This window comes from Aspergillus thermomutatus (assembly GCF_002237265.1).
Source record: "Aspergillus thermomutatus strain HMR AF 39 chromosome Unknown NODE_120, whole genome shotgun sequence".
NCBI lineage: Eukaryota > Fungi > Ascomycota > Eurotiomycetes > Eurotiales > Aspergillaceae > Aspergillus > Aspergillus thermomutatus.
This window is the reverse complement of record NW_020798169.1, coordinates 71160-86909: the sequence shown is the minus strand read 5'-3', so window position 1 is coordinate 86909 and position 15750 is coordinate 71160. Positions and strand designations below refer to the sequence as shown.

General features: G+C 46.1%; 5 protein-coding genes across 5 annotated transcripts; 4 read left to right on the top strand and 1 right to left on the bottom strand.

The window, feature by feature from the left end:
* Positions 1-4699: 4699 nt before the first annotated feature.
* Positions 4700-6073, top strand: CDV56_107491 (cytochrome and DOMON domain-containing protein; the record flags this gene model as incomplete). The annotated part of the gene is made up of 2 exons (XM_026761110.1): positions 4700-4745; positions 4797-6073. The coding sequence occupies 2 exons, from the start codon at positions 4700-4702 to the stop codon at positions 6071-6073; spliced, it is 1323 nt and encodes a 440-aa protein (XP_026613672.1).
* A 343-nt stretch (positions 6074-6416) lies between these two features.
* CDV56_107443 (O-methyltransferase) lies at positions 6417-7310 on the bottom strand (the record flags this gene model as incomplete). Its single annotated transcript, XM_026761062.1, has 4 exons — positions 6417-6601; positions 6662-6792; positions 6857-7040; positions 7100-7310. 4 exons carry the CDS (start codon positions 7308-7310, stop codon positions 6417-6419), a joined length of 711 nt encoding a protein of 236 aa, XP_026613671.1.
* Positions 7311-8143: 833 nt separating this feature from the next.
* On the top strand, positions 8144-10413 carry CDV56_107291 (cytochrome P450; the record flags this gene model as incomplete). The annotated part of the gene is made up of 11 exons (XM_026760910.1): positions 8144-8204; positions 8241-8444; positions 8509-8610; positions 8670-8733; positions 8792-9053; positions 9105-9219; positions 9282-9376; positions 9448-9777; positions 9847-9957; positions 10035-10195; positions 10251-10413. The coding sequence occupies 11 exons, from the start codon at positions 8144-8146 to the stop codon at positions 10411-10413; spliced, it is 1668 nt and encodes a 555-aa protein (XP_026613670.1).
* Positions 10414-12040: 1627 nt separating this feature from the next.
* Positions 12041-12934, top strand: CDV56_107176 (phytanoyl-CoA dioxygenase family protein; the record flags this gene model as incomplete). The annotated part of the gene is made up of 1 exon (XM_026760795.1): positions 12041-12934. The coding sequence occupies one exon, from the start codon at positions 12041-12043 to the stop codon at positions 12932-12934; it is 894 nt and encodes a 297-aa protein (XP_026613669.1).
* An 819-nt stretch (positions 12935-13753) lies between these two features.
* Positions 13754-15415, top strand: CDV56_107064 (sugar porter family MFS transporter; the record flags this gene model as incomplete). The annotated part of the gene is made up of 2 exons (XM_026760683.1): positions 13754-13932; positions 13990-15415. The coding sequence occupies 2 exons, from the start codon at positions 13754-13756 to the stop codon at positions 15413-15415; spliced, it is 1605 nt and encodes a 534-aa protein (XP_026613668.1).
* Positions 15416-15750: the final 335 nt, after the last annotated feature.

Here is a 15750-nt window from a genome sequence, read left to right as displayed (position 1 = left end):
AGTTAATATACCACTAGAAGGTACTTAGTATATTTACTATACTAAAGAGGGTAACTAGCTATTTATATAGACTAAATTAGGTCTAGAATATAGTTAGCCATTCATTACCTAGTGTAATATAAATCTTATAGAATATAGTAATAATATCTAGTTTTATAAACTACTTTACTTTTATAATATACTCTAATATCTTATTAATTAGTAGAAGGGGGTAATAATCTTTCTTGATTATAGTATTTAATGCTTAGTAATTAATATAGAAATATAGACCTTTACTAGGCTTATATATAAGTAATACTAAGGCTATAGCTAATAAGCTACTAATATATATAAAGTTCTTCTCTAGCAGCTCTATAAGTATCTTATATAGTATAAGTAGTTCTTTATATAATATACTATATAATAGACCCTATAAGGGCTCTACTTACTTACTATCTAGACCTTTAAGTAGTTTAATATAGTAATCTATCCCTAGTTAGTATAGTAGTAGTTTATTAGCTTATTTATAGTTAAAGACTTCTAGATGCTTATAATAATATATAAGTAGCTTAGTCTTAGGGTTAATATATTACTTTACTTATAAGGCTTTATTAATATCTTTAAGGGTAATTATAAATATCTATACCCTCTTACTCTTATATTATTAGTAATTCTAGATAATAAACCCTTATATAGATATATAATATACTAAGAGCTTTAGTTTATTCTCTAGGCTCTTTACTATAAGGTTATTTATAAATTATATACAGGGTCCCTCTAGGTTAATTATAGCCTTCTAATACCTTATCTATAGTAATCCTAGTATTATATCTGCTCTATTAGCTAGCTTAGACATGATATATATATAGATATAGAGCTAGTAGTTACCTCTAATATCTAGTAAGAAATAGGTTATCTTTATAATAGTATCTCCTTCTATACTACTATAGCTTTTTAGTTAGATTAGTAAAATTTTAAATTACTTTACTTAATGCTTTTACACTATGCATTCTAATATAATAAAGTAAGAGGTGTACCTAGTATCTATTAAAGAATTATATATAGATATTTTATTAAGAATTATAGTTACTAGGAACTCTAGTTTATTAAATAGACCTATATCTTCTAGGAACTATTTAAATCCCTCTTTTATATTAATCTTCTCTTTTATAATTAGAGCATCATTACTAGGGCACTATAATACTAGTTATATTAACTATTTAACTAGCCCCTATATAAGTCTTTTTATAGGGGCTACTCTTTTTCTAATTTACTACTTAGTTGATTAGTTCTATATTATCTTTAAGCATAGGGGCTACTACATTTATATAGGTAATCTAGGGTATAGTCTTATAGGGATACTAAGCAGGGTTATACTAGTAGTTATATACTATATAGCTAGATATACTATAGTATAGATATTAACCTTTCTACTAGTATTTAGTTATCTCTGTATTATCTACCTACTTTATATAATAGTATCTATAGGCTAGTAGCATAGTTAGCTCCTAATCTATAGTATTAATATTACCTATAGATCAGGTAGGTATAGTAGTAGTAGTGCTAATATATACTTAACTAGTCTAGGCCTTCCCTTTTTAAGCTAAGTATTTCTTAACCTACTCTTTAGCTTCTAATCTATCTATAATCTCTTAGATCTAGTAATAATAAGCTTTAAAGATTTCTTCTTTCTTGACTATAAGTAGTAAGGCTTATATCTCTTAGTTAATTACTATATTAATATAGCTCTTCTTTACCTTATTAAAGAACCCATGGCCATCTACTTCTATAATAAGCTAATTTATATCTATAAGTATATCTTATATTAGCTAATTTAACTAATATAGTGCCTAGAGTTCTTATATAGCTTACTTCTATTAGTTCTTATCTAGGAAGAGTAGGTCTATCTAGTCTAGTATTATAGCTAGGGTCTATTTACCTATCTTAGGGTCATCTACATAGGTATTTATCTAGGGTAGTATAGCAGTATTAGCAGCTCTAGTTAGGTATAAGAATACTAGCTAGGCATAGTTATAAGAAGAGCTAATTACCTACTAGTTAATCTATAACTTAGCTTATAGCTTTATATAAAAGGAGGTATACTATATCTTATTAATACTATTATAGGAGGGAGGGTTTAGTAAAATCTATTTTATCTATATTCTAGGAGCTTCCTATAGTTAGGGCTTAGTCTACTACTCTTAAGAGTTAAGAGGTATACTTTACTAATGCACTATCTTAGATTCTAGTTAATTAATATAGTTTAATACCTACTCTAGTATATTTGTAATATCTATAGCTAGATCTATATTTCCTTTTATATTAGTATCTATTATATACTCTTATTAGGTTCTAATACTGCCTGTTAATTCTAATATTATCTTATTATTTCTAATATTCTAATATTCTAATATATTTATATATTCTGATGTACTCTGTACAGTTATTAGGTGCATCTAGTAATCTAATATATCTACTAATATACATTTCTAATAATTCTAATGTGTATTTCTAACAATAATGAGTGAGTTCTAATGTTATGGGCTAGGCTGTAGAGAAACCTATGACTAGGTATATATAAGAAGAACTCACTGAAGAACTAGAATAGGGGGTCTGTAGGCCTGGATAGAAATATCTGATAGTGCGTCGCAGCTAGCAAGAGGTCATATGACCTAGGCTGTTAGTTCATAAGTTACTTCATATCGCGAGTGCTAGGCAGCACAAGCATATCACAGGCCATGCTTGCAACACAGACTATTTATCTAATTGCTGTCACACCCTGGGATCCGTCTCTGCTGTTCTCTGCTAGTCAACGACTTTGGGAACGGGGTGGTATAGTCCCTGGACTATATCCGATACTTGCCTAAGGCCTACCGACCAGGTAGCCTGATGGTGCAACGATACAATGACCTGACGAGGTCAAGGACAATCCAAAGGTAACACAAGAACAATAACAGTAGAGATAGAAGCAAGGCCTATTGAGTACGTATACTCAATAGTAAGAGAGTAGCTGACGAATCGGACTAGTGAACTTGTACTCAAGTGAGATCTTGATATTGAACGCGAGGAACTAAAACTAAGAGTGCTAGATACAATGGTAATGAGTGTCCTTATATATCCATAGTTCCTCCAGTTGGTATGCGTGGTAGATGGTAGAGTGGTATAGTGGTAGATGGTGACGATACCAACATACCCTTTATGTTATATACCAATATACCATATCACGTGAGAGGCTGGAATTGGCCTATCAGCCGTCATCACATAATATATCCAATCACCTTGATCGTGGTCTTGTCACCTGCATGTTCCATAGGGTGATTGGATGTCCGCATTCCGTAATTCTGCCTGTCTCATCCGCCTTAGGCTAGTGCGGCTGTGTTGGTGCCGTAACAATTGCCAGTAAAGAACCTTATATTATAACTAAGCTACAGTATGTTAATATTCATTAATACTAGCTGTGAGAGCATGCTTAGGCTAGGGAGGTGAATGTTAGGTAGGTTCTAATTAATTAGATGCTAGTAGACGGCCTGACCAAGCCTCTGTATGGTGAAAAATACTAAAAATTTATTAAGATGCTAGGTTTAAAGGACCTAGTGTCAAGGTGCAGGCTCGTAAGTAAACGGAAGTAGGTTAATGAGGTAGTTGACACTCAGGCTAGTTACAGTGATCTCTATCTATCTGTTCAGGCTGCAGGGCAGGCTGGTACAGGCAGGCTCTATAGACAGGACGTAGCTCAAAGAGCTTCAAACAGGTTTCGGAATTGTGCGGTGAAGATATTCCCAAGATCACGTGATTTCTCATTAGCGGTTCCAACTCCTATCCACGGCAGCACCGTGACACCTAGATACCCTTAACATATAACTAGATTAGGAAGGTGGTAGTTGTAAACTAAAGATAGTGCCTATTAGTAGGTACAGCTAATTCTTACTAATTCTTAGCTGAGGTGTGTTAAAGCACTGTATCTTTAGTACCAGATTATATATTTTATGCTTGCTTATCTTACCTATTCTAGTTAGTCTTATTTAACTAGAATACACATAACTTCTGGTCTTATTACTCCTTACATAGAAATTCACATACATTCATAGACACAGCATGAATATGTCCCAGTTTGACCTCTACATGCTCAGATTACCAGTGTAACCATATTACCATATTACGTGCAATCTGACACTTGCATATGCGCTGTGATAATGCATGCAGGCTTCAGCCGCGCCACCAGCCGAAGAAAATGGGTAGTGGATACCTACTCCTCTCGACGAATCAACAATTTGAATAGTATATGCATGAGGGCTCAATAGTGTCAGACAGAAGCATCGCTGTCCCTTACTTGAGCTCTTTTGATATTGAATGATTGACTTGGATATTACTCTTTTGCGTCTGCTCGCCCTACAGGAGCCATCGTTGAGGCGAGGGGAAAGACTACCTTACTGAGGTGATCAGCCGTCAGAATGATGGTAAACTGGCCATTTGGTCCGTCAATTCATGCTGTGATGGGCGACTGGCCCTCTTGACACAATGGAGAGTAGAAGGAATCCTCGAGAACACACGCAAGGAGTCCTTGGGAGAGATTAGAACCTAGGACCATGAAGGCCTTCCCTAGCATTGATCTGGAGCATATCTGGCTCGCCAGAGACATAGTCGCTATGTAGTATACATGATTGACTTTCGGACTTGTCTGCCTTATCATAATCACAAGGCACAACCGACAGCTATCGCTATGAAAGTTCATACGTGGATTGGGCTCACAGTTGCCCTGAGTTTGTGTACGCATTCCTATCCGGCCTTGGCCCAAGTCCTTAACTGACTGTCCGTAGTTACTAGCGCCGAGGCTCATCCGGCAACTTTCCATCCTCAAGGCCGAGATGACATCTCCTTCACGATAACAGTGTCCGATGCCGCGAAATCCTCTCAACTGGACGCCCTATTCTTCCAAATCCAAGCACCGAGTACAGTCCAATGGGTCGCACTTGGCCAAGGCGACCAGATGGCGGGAGCGCATATCTTCCTGATCTACGCGTCCTCCTCGACCAACGTGACTGTCTCGCCTCGTGCGGGCACGGGTCATGTCCTCCCGCGATTCAATCCAGAGAGTCACATCTCACTCCTGCCCGGAACTGGCATCAGGAACGCGACCATGACGGCGAATTTCCGATGCCACGACTGCCTTGGTGGCCACGGCGACACAATCAACGCAACCGACTCCGCGAGCAGGTGGATCTGGGCCTACAAGAACGGCAGTCCGATTGAGTCCGATGACGTCTCGGCGGCAATTGACTACCATGATGCCTTTGGAGGGGTGGTCGTGGATCTGACGCGCGCGCGCTCAACCATCGATATGAACGGTGATCCCTTCTCGGACGCTTCCTCGGACGCCGTCCGTCCAATCGACGAACTCTCCATCTCCGAACCCGCAGGCCTGTCCGCAACGGCGATCGCACACGGCTGCCTCATGGCAATCGCATTCCTCCTGCTCTTCCCGACTTTCGCGCTTCTCGTCCCCCTTTCGACTTTCATACGCATGCCCGTGACGACCATCCACGCCCCACTGCAGGGCCTCGCACTGGCCACGGCAATAACTGGCTTAGGGCTAGGGCTGAAGATGTGGGCGGATGGCGGCAGCAACGCAGCCGCGCATCCCATTATCGGAATCGTGGTCGTGGCGAGTCTAGCTCTCGTTCAGCCTGTTCTCGGGTGGCTTCAACACAAGCATTTCAAGCGCACCGGGGGAAAGAGCTGGTTCGCGTACTTGCACCGCTGGCTAGGCCGTGGAATGCTTGCCCTGGGCACAATCAACGGGGGACTTGGGTTTTGGTGGCTGGGATCTAGCACAGGGCCGCTGAGAACAGGGATGATTGTGTATGCGGTTGTTGCGTGTGTCGTATTTGTGGCATATGTGGGCGTGCATGTTAGTATTTGGGCTGGTAGCGCGGGGCGACAGGAGGATCTGCAAGGCGTTCGGCTGGAGGATAGGCCTTCTGCCGAGATGTTGCAGAGCTTGAATTTGAATGATGGAACCAAGGCGTCTGACGATGTGCCACGAGCGGGTGGGTATGAGGTGGGAGTCGCAGCTGAGCGGGGATACAAGGATTGAAGCCAGAAGAGTTGGGTGCATCACTAAATAGAGCAGAGAACTCTATCATTTAGTCAAATGTACTATTGCTGTCAATAGCCAGATGTGAAGCATCAATCTTTGGCAGGCCTTGATAGAACTGGTGTGATACTTGTTGTCAGGCAAAGATTCAACGGTATGATCTTTCTGTAGTTGCATAATTCCAATATAAATCAGGTCTTCAGTCATGAGATCTCGCATATATTACTATCCTGAGAACTCTATGATATTCAGTCAGGAACAAACAAATTCTTTTGACTTTCTACTCCTGACTACCACAGGCCTGCGCAAACGAATCGATTTCTCAGGTGCTTTAGAAGCCCACCTATTTCCACATGATCTGGGTGACTCCGTTGAAAACGGGAATCATTGTCGCCGTGACCCGAGGCTCCGTGGCAACATAGCGATTGAAAGCATTCATCTTGTCCGCAATGGCCAGATACGGCTCCTGAATCTCCTTGGGGAAGTTTTTGGCAATGGACCGGTCGAGCACCAGGCCTTCAAGGAGAACTAGATCAGATCATGTATTAGCAAGGTCCCAGCAAAGCACCGCACGTGGTAGAAACCCACCGTCGTCCACCAGGATGACTCCACAGGGAGAAAGAAGTTTGTGGTCCAGAATGAACCGTGTGTACGCTTCGTATTCCTCCTCCGCTGCGTCGATGTAGATCAGGTCGAACTGGCCAGTCAATGTAGGTAACCTGATAATGGTCATGGTCAGTAGCAATTCGCTTGATAGGAGGAAAGACACGAGCAATAACACACATTTCAAGACAAGGTCCCTTGACAGTCCTGACACGATCGGTTGTGCCATGTCGACGGAATGCATCCTCGGCGTACTTGAGGTATGTCTCCGACATATCAATGCTGACGATCTCTGCCTGTGTCTTCTTTGTCGCCTCATAGAAAACAAGTGCACTGACGCCAGTGAACGTACCCAGCTCAAGAACTACGGACTCGTCTCAGTGTCTGGTTCTCCCTCTAGCAATCGAACGAATAATAACCTACCTCGTTTCGGCCCCAGCGCCTGAGCGAAGCTCATCAACCAGGCACACTGGGCCGGAGAGGGCGCCATGACAACCTCATCCTTGGACAGCTTATCGGTGAACTGGATCTGTGCGAGGATTGGCGCTGGCAGCGTCGAACTATGGGTCTCGCAGTATTCACCAGCCGTGACGACTTGCTCCTTGGTGAAGGGTAACATACATGCATCTCTCATTTTGGCGGAAGTCTCGAATGAAGGCAATGTAGTTGAGCAGAAGAAGACAATGGCTTCCGACAATAGAATTATGACAATTGACAACTGCTAGTTCGGGTGCTTTTGTGCTGTAGCACCCAACACGCAATAGCAATAGTATCTGCTATTCATACAACCTCCTTGGTGGTATCTAGACCGTGGACCCTTTAGCCGAACCAATCCCCCTTGCGGCTGTGATAGATATGTGTTTAGTCAATATTTTTGTATTGAATATTGCCTAAAGAATGCAACTACCCATATAATGCATTCTTATTATGGTTTTTTGATTTATTTGCTTAGCTACATTCCCCTCTCCCCCCTTACATCTAATATCACTATGCATGAAGTATGACTTGTCATACTATAAGAATATATGTATACATAAAGCAGCTAGCTCTGAGCTGCAGTGCTTATGCATATCTTATATATCTGCTTATCAAGATCATGAAGTAAGCAAGGAGGTATAGACCCAGGCCATGATATTCAGGGACAGGGCAAGGTGTTACTTCTAGCATGATTGGAAATGTTGGTGCATCATCACTGCCGATTAACCCCTAACCTCCTTTATTGCATGAATTGGTAACCTGACTGAGTAGTCCCTCATTCTGGGATTCAATTTTTTTCAGTGGTGATCTGATGCAGTCTGACCTGTAACAAGCAAGGCCGCATTTCTCGTGATATTGTAGTAGATGTGGTCATAACTGCTATGTACCCATCATCTATGCATGTCTACGTAACCCCTGTTCTTCTTGAAAACTCGAGTCATGCAATGCATTATTTCGCATTCTTTTCTGTATTTTCCTTCTTTCTAACTAATGGTGGCCAAACTGCACGGGACAAGACATGCACCTAGGAAAACTTCACCGACTGATTTAGGTCGGTCGAATGAGTAAATCCAGACGCTGATTCCAGAGTGTACGAGCATCCTGTCCATTCGCTCGAAGACCTGGCTACCCAGACCCTGGAAGAATTTGTTCTCCCTCACGGTCAGCCTAGCTACCATCGTCCTCTCCTCCCTGAACCAGGCCACTCGAGGAAGCAATGTCAAACGTGGCTCACAGGCTAGTCGACTGGTGTTCCTCCTCCAGCCTAGTATGGCTTCTACTCTGGTCCCTGGTTGTAATTGCGGCCCATAGAGTAATCCAGCGTCTCTTCTTTCATCCACTCCGTCATATTCCAGGACCCTGGAGTGCAGCCCTCTGCGGATGGTACGAGTTTTATACCAACGTCTGGCTGGACGGTCAGTGGTGCAAGACATATCCAGAACTGCATAAAAAGTACCGTAGGTAGCACCTTGTCTATACTTCGACCGACTCAACCAATGCTGATCTGTCTACATAGGCTCTCCCGTTGTCCGGGTCGGACCCGATCATGTTCACGTCAAGGATATTGATACGTATGAAACGTAGGTGCACCCATCGTGCTGTCTCTACTCCGTGCTCTTGGTAACGGACTGCCAACAGAATCTTCCGCAATGGCACGGATTTCTACAAGGACCACACATTCTACACCTGTGCCGACAACGACGGATCCATCTTTTCGCTGAGTGATCGGGACGAGCACCGCGCGCGACGGAAAGCCCTCAGTCCCCGCTTTTCGAAGCAGGCAGCCGAAGCCGATGCTCCCGGGATTTTGCACCAGCTTCGGCGCATGGAAGACTTCATGGTTCGACAGTCAAGGCAGGGGAAAAGCTGCAATATCAACGATCTGTTCCGGGCGTTTGCAGTGAGTGTGTCTGCACAAAGTCAGTGCTCATCAACTGACCTTTCGTGGTAGATCAATGTCGTAGGCAAAACGCTCCTTGGTGACTGCGGTGACCTGGTTGAATATGAAGAGACCAAGCCTGAGCTGCTCGATACCGTCGACGGATTGTCTGTGATGATTCCCACGCGTGAGTTGTCCAATTTACAAGAAATCAGCAAGGACTGACTCAACTGGACTGTATTCTTGCAGTACGATTCTTTCCCTACCCGGCGGCCGTCAACAGCATCGTCCCAACCTTCATAGCAGACCGGTTAGTTCCTACAGGTGTGCTCAATTTTAAAAAGGTTCGTATTTCCGGTGACGGCACTGAAGCGTAAGACTCATATACAACCGAACCGCTTCTGACTGTTCCCAGACATGCGAGGCCTATACAAGGTCACGAGTGGACAAGCCCGTCCGCAGCGACGTTGAGCGCAGCAGTGCATCAGTCATCGAGCTCTTGGTTGCTCATAGCTACGATACCACCGGAAAACCGCCGACGCTCGACTATCTGGCTGCAGAAGCCTTTACGTTCATCGATGCCGGGGTCGATACCGCAGGTAGGACGCTGGCGGCAGCAGTGTACTACATTCTCCGGAATCCGAGGATACAGAAGAAGCTCAAGGACGAGCTGGACGAGTCGGACGCGTGGAACTCGGGGGACCTCGAATTCGACGTGCGAAAATTGGGGAGTTTGCCCTATCTGGTGAGTTCATCTCTTCTTTTCGCACTGTCTGCCTCCGGATGTACAGGCTTGCACTGACTGTGATTGCAGAATGCGATCATCAAGGAGGCGCACCGGATCTGGCCAGCACTCCCTGGGCCGCTGCCTCGTGTGGTTCCTCCTGAGGGATTGCAAGTCGGTTCGTACTTTATACCAGGTGGGGTGAGTTATCCCTCTCTTGGATGTTGAGTCTAATCGATCCTACTCTTTCCTCAACGGCAGAAGCTGATAAGTTACAGACCATTGTATCCGCCACCCACCACTCACTCCACTTCGACGAGGAGATCTTCCCTGAACCCAACGAGTTCAAGCCTGAACGATGGCTGCAAAATAACAGAACGGATCTCGATCGGTATCTCAACCCCTACAGCCGTGGTAGTCGGGCCTGTATCGGAATCAAGTAAGTAGTGGACTCGGTGATTGTTCGTACAAGGTCCACTAATGATAAGCAACAGCTTGGCCCAGATGCAACTCCAGTTGGCATTAGCTGACATTTTCCACCGTCTTGACCTGGAATTATGTGAGCCGATTCCATCGGTTTTGAGCTGGAAAGACCATTTCGTCGCGGAACCGACCAGCCCCATTCATATCCGCGCGAGGCCCAGGCTGTCTCCGTGAGTGTAAGGCAGGCTGTCCTTTTCCCACTGATGTGCGATGAGAGAACGGATGCTTGGCAGGATCATATTACCTAGAGTGTCTCCTCGAATCTAAAAGCATCCCTCCCCGAGGCCCATTCACATCGTATAAGTCCTTGGCATAATTCTCTTACGACACCAAAGAATTTGGGCAGATGTGACGTGAGTAATGGACCAGGAACTTGGTCAGGACGATCACCAGGCAGCTCTAAATGTATTCCCAGTTACTCAGCCTAGGTCGTAAATGTTAAGAAATGGTGACTGCGTGCTGGGAAAAAGGCGAAACCACAGACTCCTATTCAGCCCTCTAACTTGAGAACCTAGCTCCCTGGCTTCGAATAAATCCGCTCTTATGGGACTGGGTCGAGGTAAGGCTGTTCACCGACTACAGTCTACAGCAAAGTGCAAAAGCAGCCGTTGTCCTTCGACAACGGCACCAAACCGGGCCAATAAGTCAATTATTCGTTTCGAGAATTCATTAGAGCTTTGAGCTTCAATGTAGGTCGTTGGTGCACTCTCTTAGCCTTGTCTGTCTTTTCCTGGAGAGGTGCGTCTTCAAGTGGGCAGCTGCCCTGTTTACGGTTCTACATGATACATTTTCTCCTCATATTCGTTATCCATTGGTAACTGACAGATGTGTAGGGTATCTGCAGTGTCACATACCACCTCAAGCAAGGTGAATCTTGGACATCTAGCACACGTCAAGTTGTGTCCTCTTGCCTATCCACATGCCTCACTGTGTGTCTATCTCAGTAGCGCAGGCACACCGACATGTGTAGGTGGCAGATAGTGCGTTGAGGTGCGGGTCTCAAGGATAGACTAGATACATTGGACAATGATCTGAAGCATGGATACTAGTTCAGTTGTAGTCAAACCAGCGGTGTGCTTCCGCTATTACCTCTGCAGCGGCGCCCTTACCCTGATTTGTTAGATCATCCTAGTTTATTTTGATCCTACTTATATGCAGGAAACGGTTGTGGCTACAACCAGGACATGCATATCATATCCTCTTGAGACACATGTGGAGGCAAAAGAAGGCGTTATTGCATGATCAGTAGCTCCTTACTGAACTCGGCCGGCAGTGATATTCTGGATGAGACAAGAAGATATCGATGGAGAGGAGTAGGTATGGCATATTGATTCAGCTGGATATCGCATACTAGATCGGTTCAATTGCCGGCCTACTGAACGGAAGTCTGCCCATGAGCTCATACATTACCAGATGCGTCTTTGTCTTTCTCTGTTTCTTTCTTTGTCCTACCACGTCATCATCGTTTCCTTTCTCCTGCTTCGAGGTGGAGCTGCTGAATGAAAGTAATAGCACCCTTCTTGTCGGTGTGTGATCTCCTCACTGGAGTTGATGCATATCTCAGCCCTAGAGGGTAAATGACTCCATTTTCATGTTATGCTTCAGAGACCATGTTCGGATGTCCTGTACCACTATGGCGATTCCGACCTTGCAAATATAAAGGCACAATCCTTCCTTTCTCTTTGCTTTTCATATCATCGTCTTTCCGTCTAAGCATTTTATCACTTTATTCTAGTCCATTGACGCCTGTTTGTCTCTTTTTCCTGCTCTCACACGAAGAAGGCCTTCTTTTACTACCAATATGACTGTGTCCAAAGCTGCGAGCAAGCCTCAAATCCAGCGGGTTCCCGCCGGTGCCGACCCCGACATGCTCGGCCAAATCTTTGAAGACGACGGGGCTGCTATCGTCGAGGGCCTGTTTTCGGCCGACGTGATCCAACGCTTTAACCAGGAACTTGACCCCTACGCAAAGGCCGCTGTAGACGGGGTGCATACGATGTATAACTTTCGGGTTCCAGCACACTCCAAATATGTCGCTGGCCTGCCAACGATCAGCAAGACCTTTCGGCATGAGATTCTGAATAGTCCCACTCTCCATGATCTGTGCAGAAGTACCTTCAAGGCCACTGGAGACTACTGGCTTACCGCCTCCTTTCTGAGGGAGTTGAGCCAAGGACACGCTGCCCAAGACTATCACCGCGACGAAAGTACACACCCTCTACTTCGCCACCAAAAGCCTGAAGCGCCCCCTATTACGCTCAGCATCATTATTGCCTTGACGGATTTCACCGAAGCCAATGGCGCGACACGGGTCATTCTGGGAAGTCACAGATGGCCAGAGATTGGCACGCCATCTGATGACCAGGCCGTGCGGGCCGTGATGAAAGCCGGAGATGTCCTTGCTGTGAGGCAAGGTGTGGTCCATGCCGGGGGCGAACATCGTGGACAGAGCGCCCAGCCACGACGGGCTGTTCTGGCTTACTTTGGAAGTTGCCAGCTCACTCCATTTGAGACTCATATGGCAATGCCCCGTGAACTGGTTGAGAGTATGACCCCTCTTGCTCAGCAAATGATTGGCTGGAGGTCCGTGAAACCTGCGTTACCGAATATGTCCGGACTCCATACTGCCCGAATCCGACTGCTTGAGGATGAACTGCAGTTGAAATCCAACCAGAAATTAGACAAGACGGTGTGAAATTAGGTCTAGGATTTGGCACGATTTCTTGCGCGAGAATCAGCGCATCATTGAGTAGTTAGTTCTTGAGTATCATACCAAGCTTTACATAGAATGACTGGTGAGTGAATGGAAATTTGTTAAGGACCATGTTTGGTCAGCTCAGATATCACGCATTTTTCGGTCAGCATCACCTGCCTATATTTAATGGTCTCTCCAAGCATCTTTAATTGGATTGATAGAGTTCCTGCTCGACCAAGCGCCTTTGATCCCTTCAGTGCATTACTTCTTGTTCTGGCTTGGAACCAAAGACTCATTCTATAGCAATCTATCCACCTTTCACGCAGAGGAGATATTCCCTGGCGCAACTTCATGCCACCAGGTGGACACTAGTCTTCCAGAATCCCTACCTTTCCGCGGCTGGTGTGGTCTGAAATCATCCGCGGCTTGCCTTTTCCCACGGAAGCTTACATGCCGTGGAAAGAGAATGTGAGGGTCTGATCGACATCCTTCGTGTGGCTTGGATAATTTGATTTTTCCAATCTGAAGCCGTTGATTTTGAACCCTTAGTTCCTAAACGAGGAGATGCTATTGTTGAGACGCTTGATACCGGTGCCATGGGACCTGATATACCGCAAACAGACTTTCTTGCTTAGGCCTGAACCCCGTCTTCGCCAGGCCCGAGCGAATGACAGATCGTGGGGTAATAAGAAAAGTCAAAGCTTATCCCGCATCACAATCTTCCGGAATGTCTTACCCCCTGGGCCTGTTGCTCGTTGAGGTGGGCAGAACTTGCCATGCGGGGTCCCCAGAAAACCCCCTGCTCCACTTCGAACATATATGAAGCTTGGTTCCTTTAAGGCGAGCTTCCTGAAACTCATCTGCTTCACTCGTGTCAAAAGAATGCTGCAAGGAAAATCGCTTCGTGTGGCCCAAGTGCTTCTCACAGTTGCACCGGCCTTCATCTCTTACGGATACAATCAAGCGGGATTGGGACCGCTCGCTACTCTGCAGACATGGTATTTGCGCCAAATAGAATCCGAGTGAATTGAAGACGCCAGCTTACAAATGCCCAGGGTACACGTATTCCCGGAAATCGACACGATCAACACCCAAGGTGACATCAAGGCCGAAAACTCGACCAAAAAGGGCGCAGTCATCGCCGCTCTTCAGCTCGGGGCGCTCGTGGGCTCCCTCTCGTGCATTTCCTTTGGGGACCGGCTTGGCCGGCGCAAGACCATCTTTCTGGCCGCGATCATCACCATTATCGGCCAGCTGTTGCAGACCTCATCGTACGGTATCATTCAGTTTGCACTGGGCCGGGTGATTCTGGGCGTCGGGGTTGGGCAGCTGAGCGCGACTGTTCCCGTGTTCCAGGCCGAATGTAGCTCGGCAAAGCATCGCGGGCAGCATGTCGTGGTCGATGGCATATGCATGACCCTAGGGTTTGTGCTGTGCAACTGGATCGACTTTGGCTTCAGCAAGACATCGGGTGAAACTCAATGGCGCGTCCCACTTGCACTGTCGTTCGTCTTCCCGCTGACTATCCTGGGGACTGTCTTTTTGCTTCCGGAATCGCCGCGGTGGCTTGTCCTGGTGGCCCGCCGCGACGAGGCGGCCCACAGCCTGGCAGCTTACAAGGGCCTCGGAGTGGAAGATGAGGCTGTGCAGACAGAGATTGCAAGCATCGAGTCATCGTTGGAACTCACGGAGCAGTCCAGCCGTCTTACCCTGCGGGAGCTGTGCCTCGGGGAGGATGAAGATCGCCTTCTGTACCGGTTCGCACTGTGCATGACCATCCAGTTCTTCCAGCAGATGTGTGGTGGTAATTTGATTTCCACCTACATCTCCACGATCTTCGAACAGAACCTCAAGCTGGGCAAGGACCTGTCGCGGATCCTGGCCGCCAGCGCGTTAACATGGAAGACGCTGTGTAATCTCATTCCCTTCTTTGCCATCGACCGTCTCGGCCGGCGCAAGCTCTTCATGTTCAGCGGCACTGGCATGTGCATGTGCATGATGGTGTTGGCCATCACGACGAGTTTCCACTCCCATGGAAAATCATTGTCCATCGTCTCTGCTGCGTTCATCTGGCTCTTCAACTTTTTCTACCCCATTGGCTTCTCCGGCGCCAACTTCGTGTACTGCACCGAGGTGGCCCCCATGCGATTGCGCGTCGCCATGGCCTCTGCATCCACTGCTAACAAGTGGTTATGGAACTTTGTCGTGGTCATGATCACCCCCGTCGCGCTCGATACAATCGGCTACCGGTACTATATTGTCTTTGCGGTGATCTCGGCTTGCATACCTGTCGCGGTGTTCTTCTTCTATCCGGAAACGATGGGCCGCAACCTGGAGGCCATGAACCAGGTGTTTCGCGATGCCCCGTCCGTGTGGCATATCGTGGCAATGGCGAGGAAACTCCCCCAAGGAGATGTGGCTGGGTTTGATGTGCAAAGCGGGGAGGAGAAGCTGACTGTGGAGCAGAAGGAGCATGCTTGATTGTCTTTCTTTTTTCCCTTTGTCCCAAACCGTCTATCCCGAAATGTGAATAAGCGCTACAATGATACGCAACCAGGACCTGGCAGATGAAGCCACTTGTCTTTGTATCGGTCACGTTCGGTCCAAGTATAGAAAGAATCTAAACCAATAGTGGACAGGCTTTTTCTGCGTAGGTACCTCAGCAGTGTATTTTGGCCACGATGTCAATTCCATGGGGGTCGTTCTCTTGCCTTTGGAGCCGAATAGTGTCTAGACAGTCGTCCTCGTGTTAGAAATAGAATGGCCAAGAACGAACCTTAGTGGCTCTCGAGCGTGAAAACGCTGTGTCGAGATAC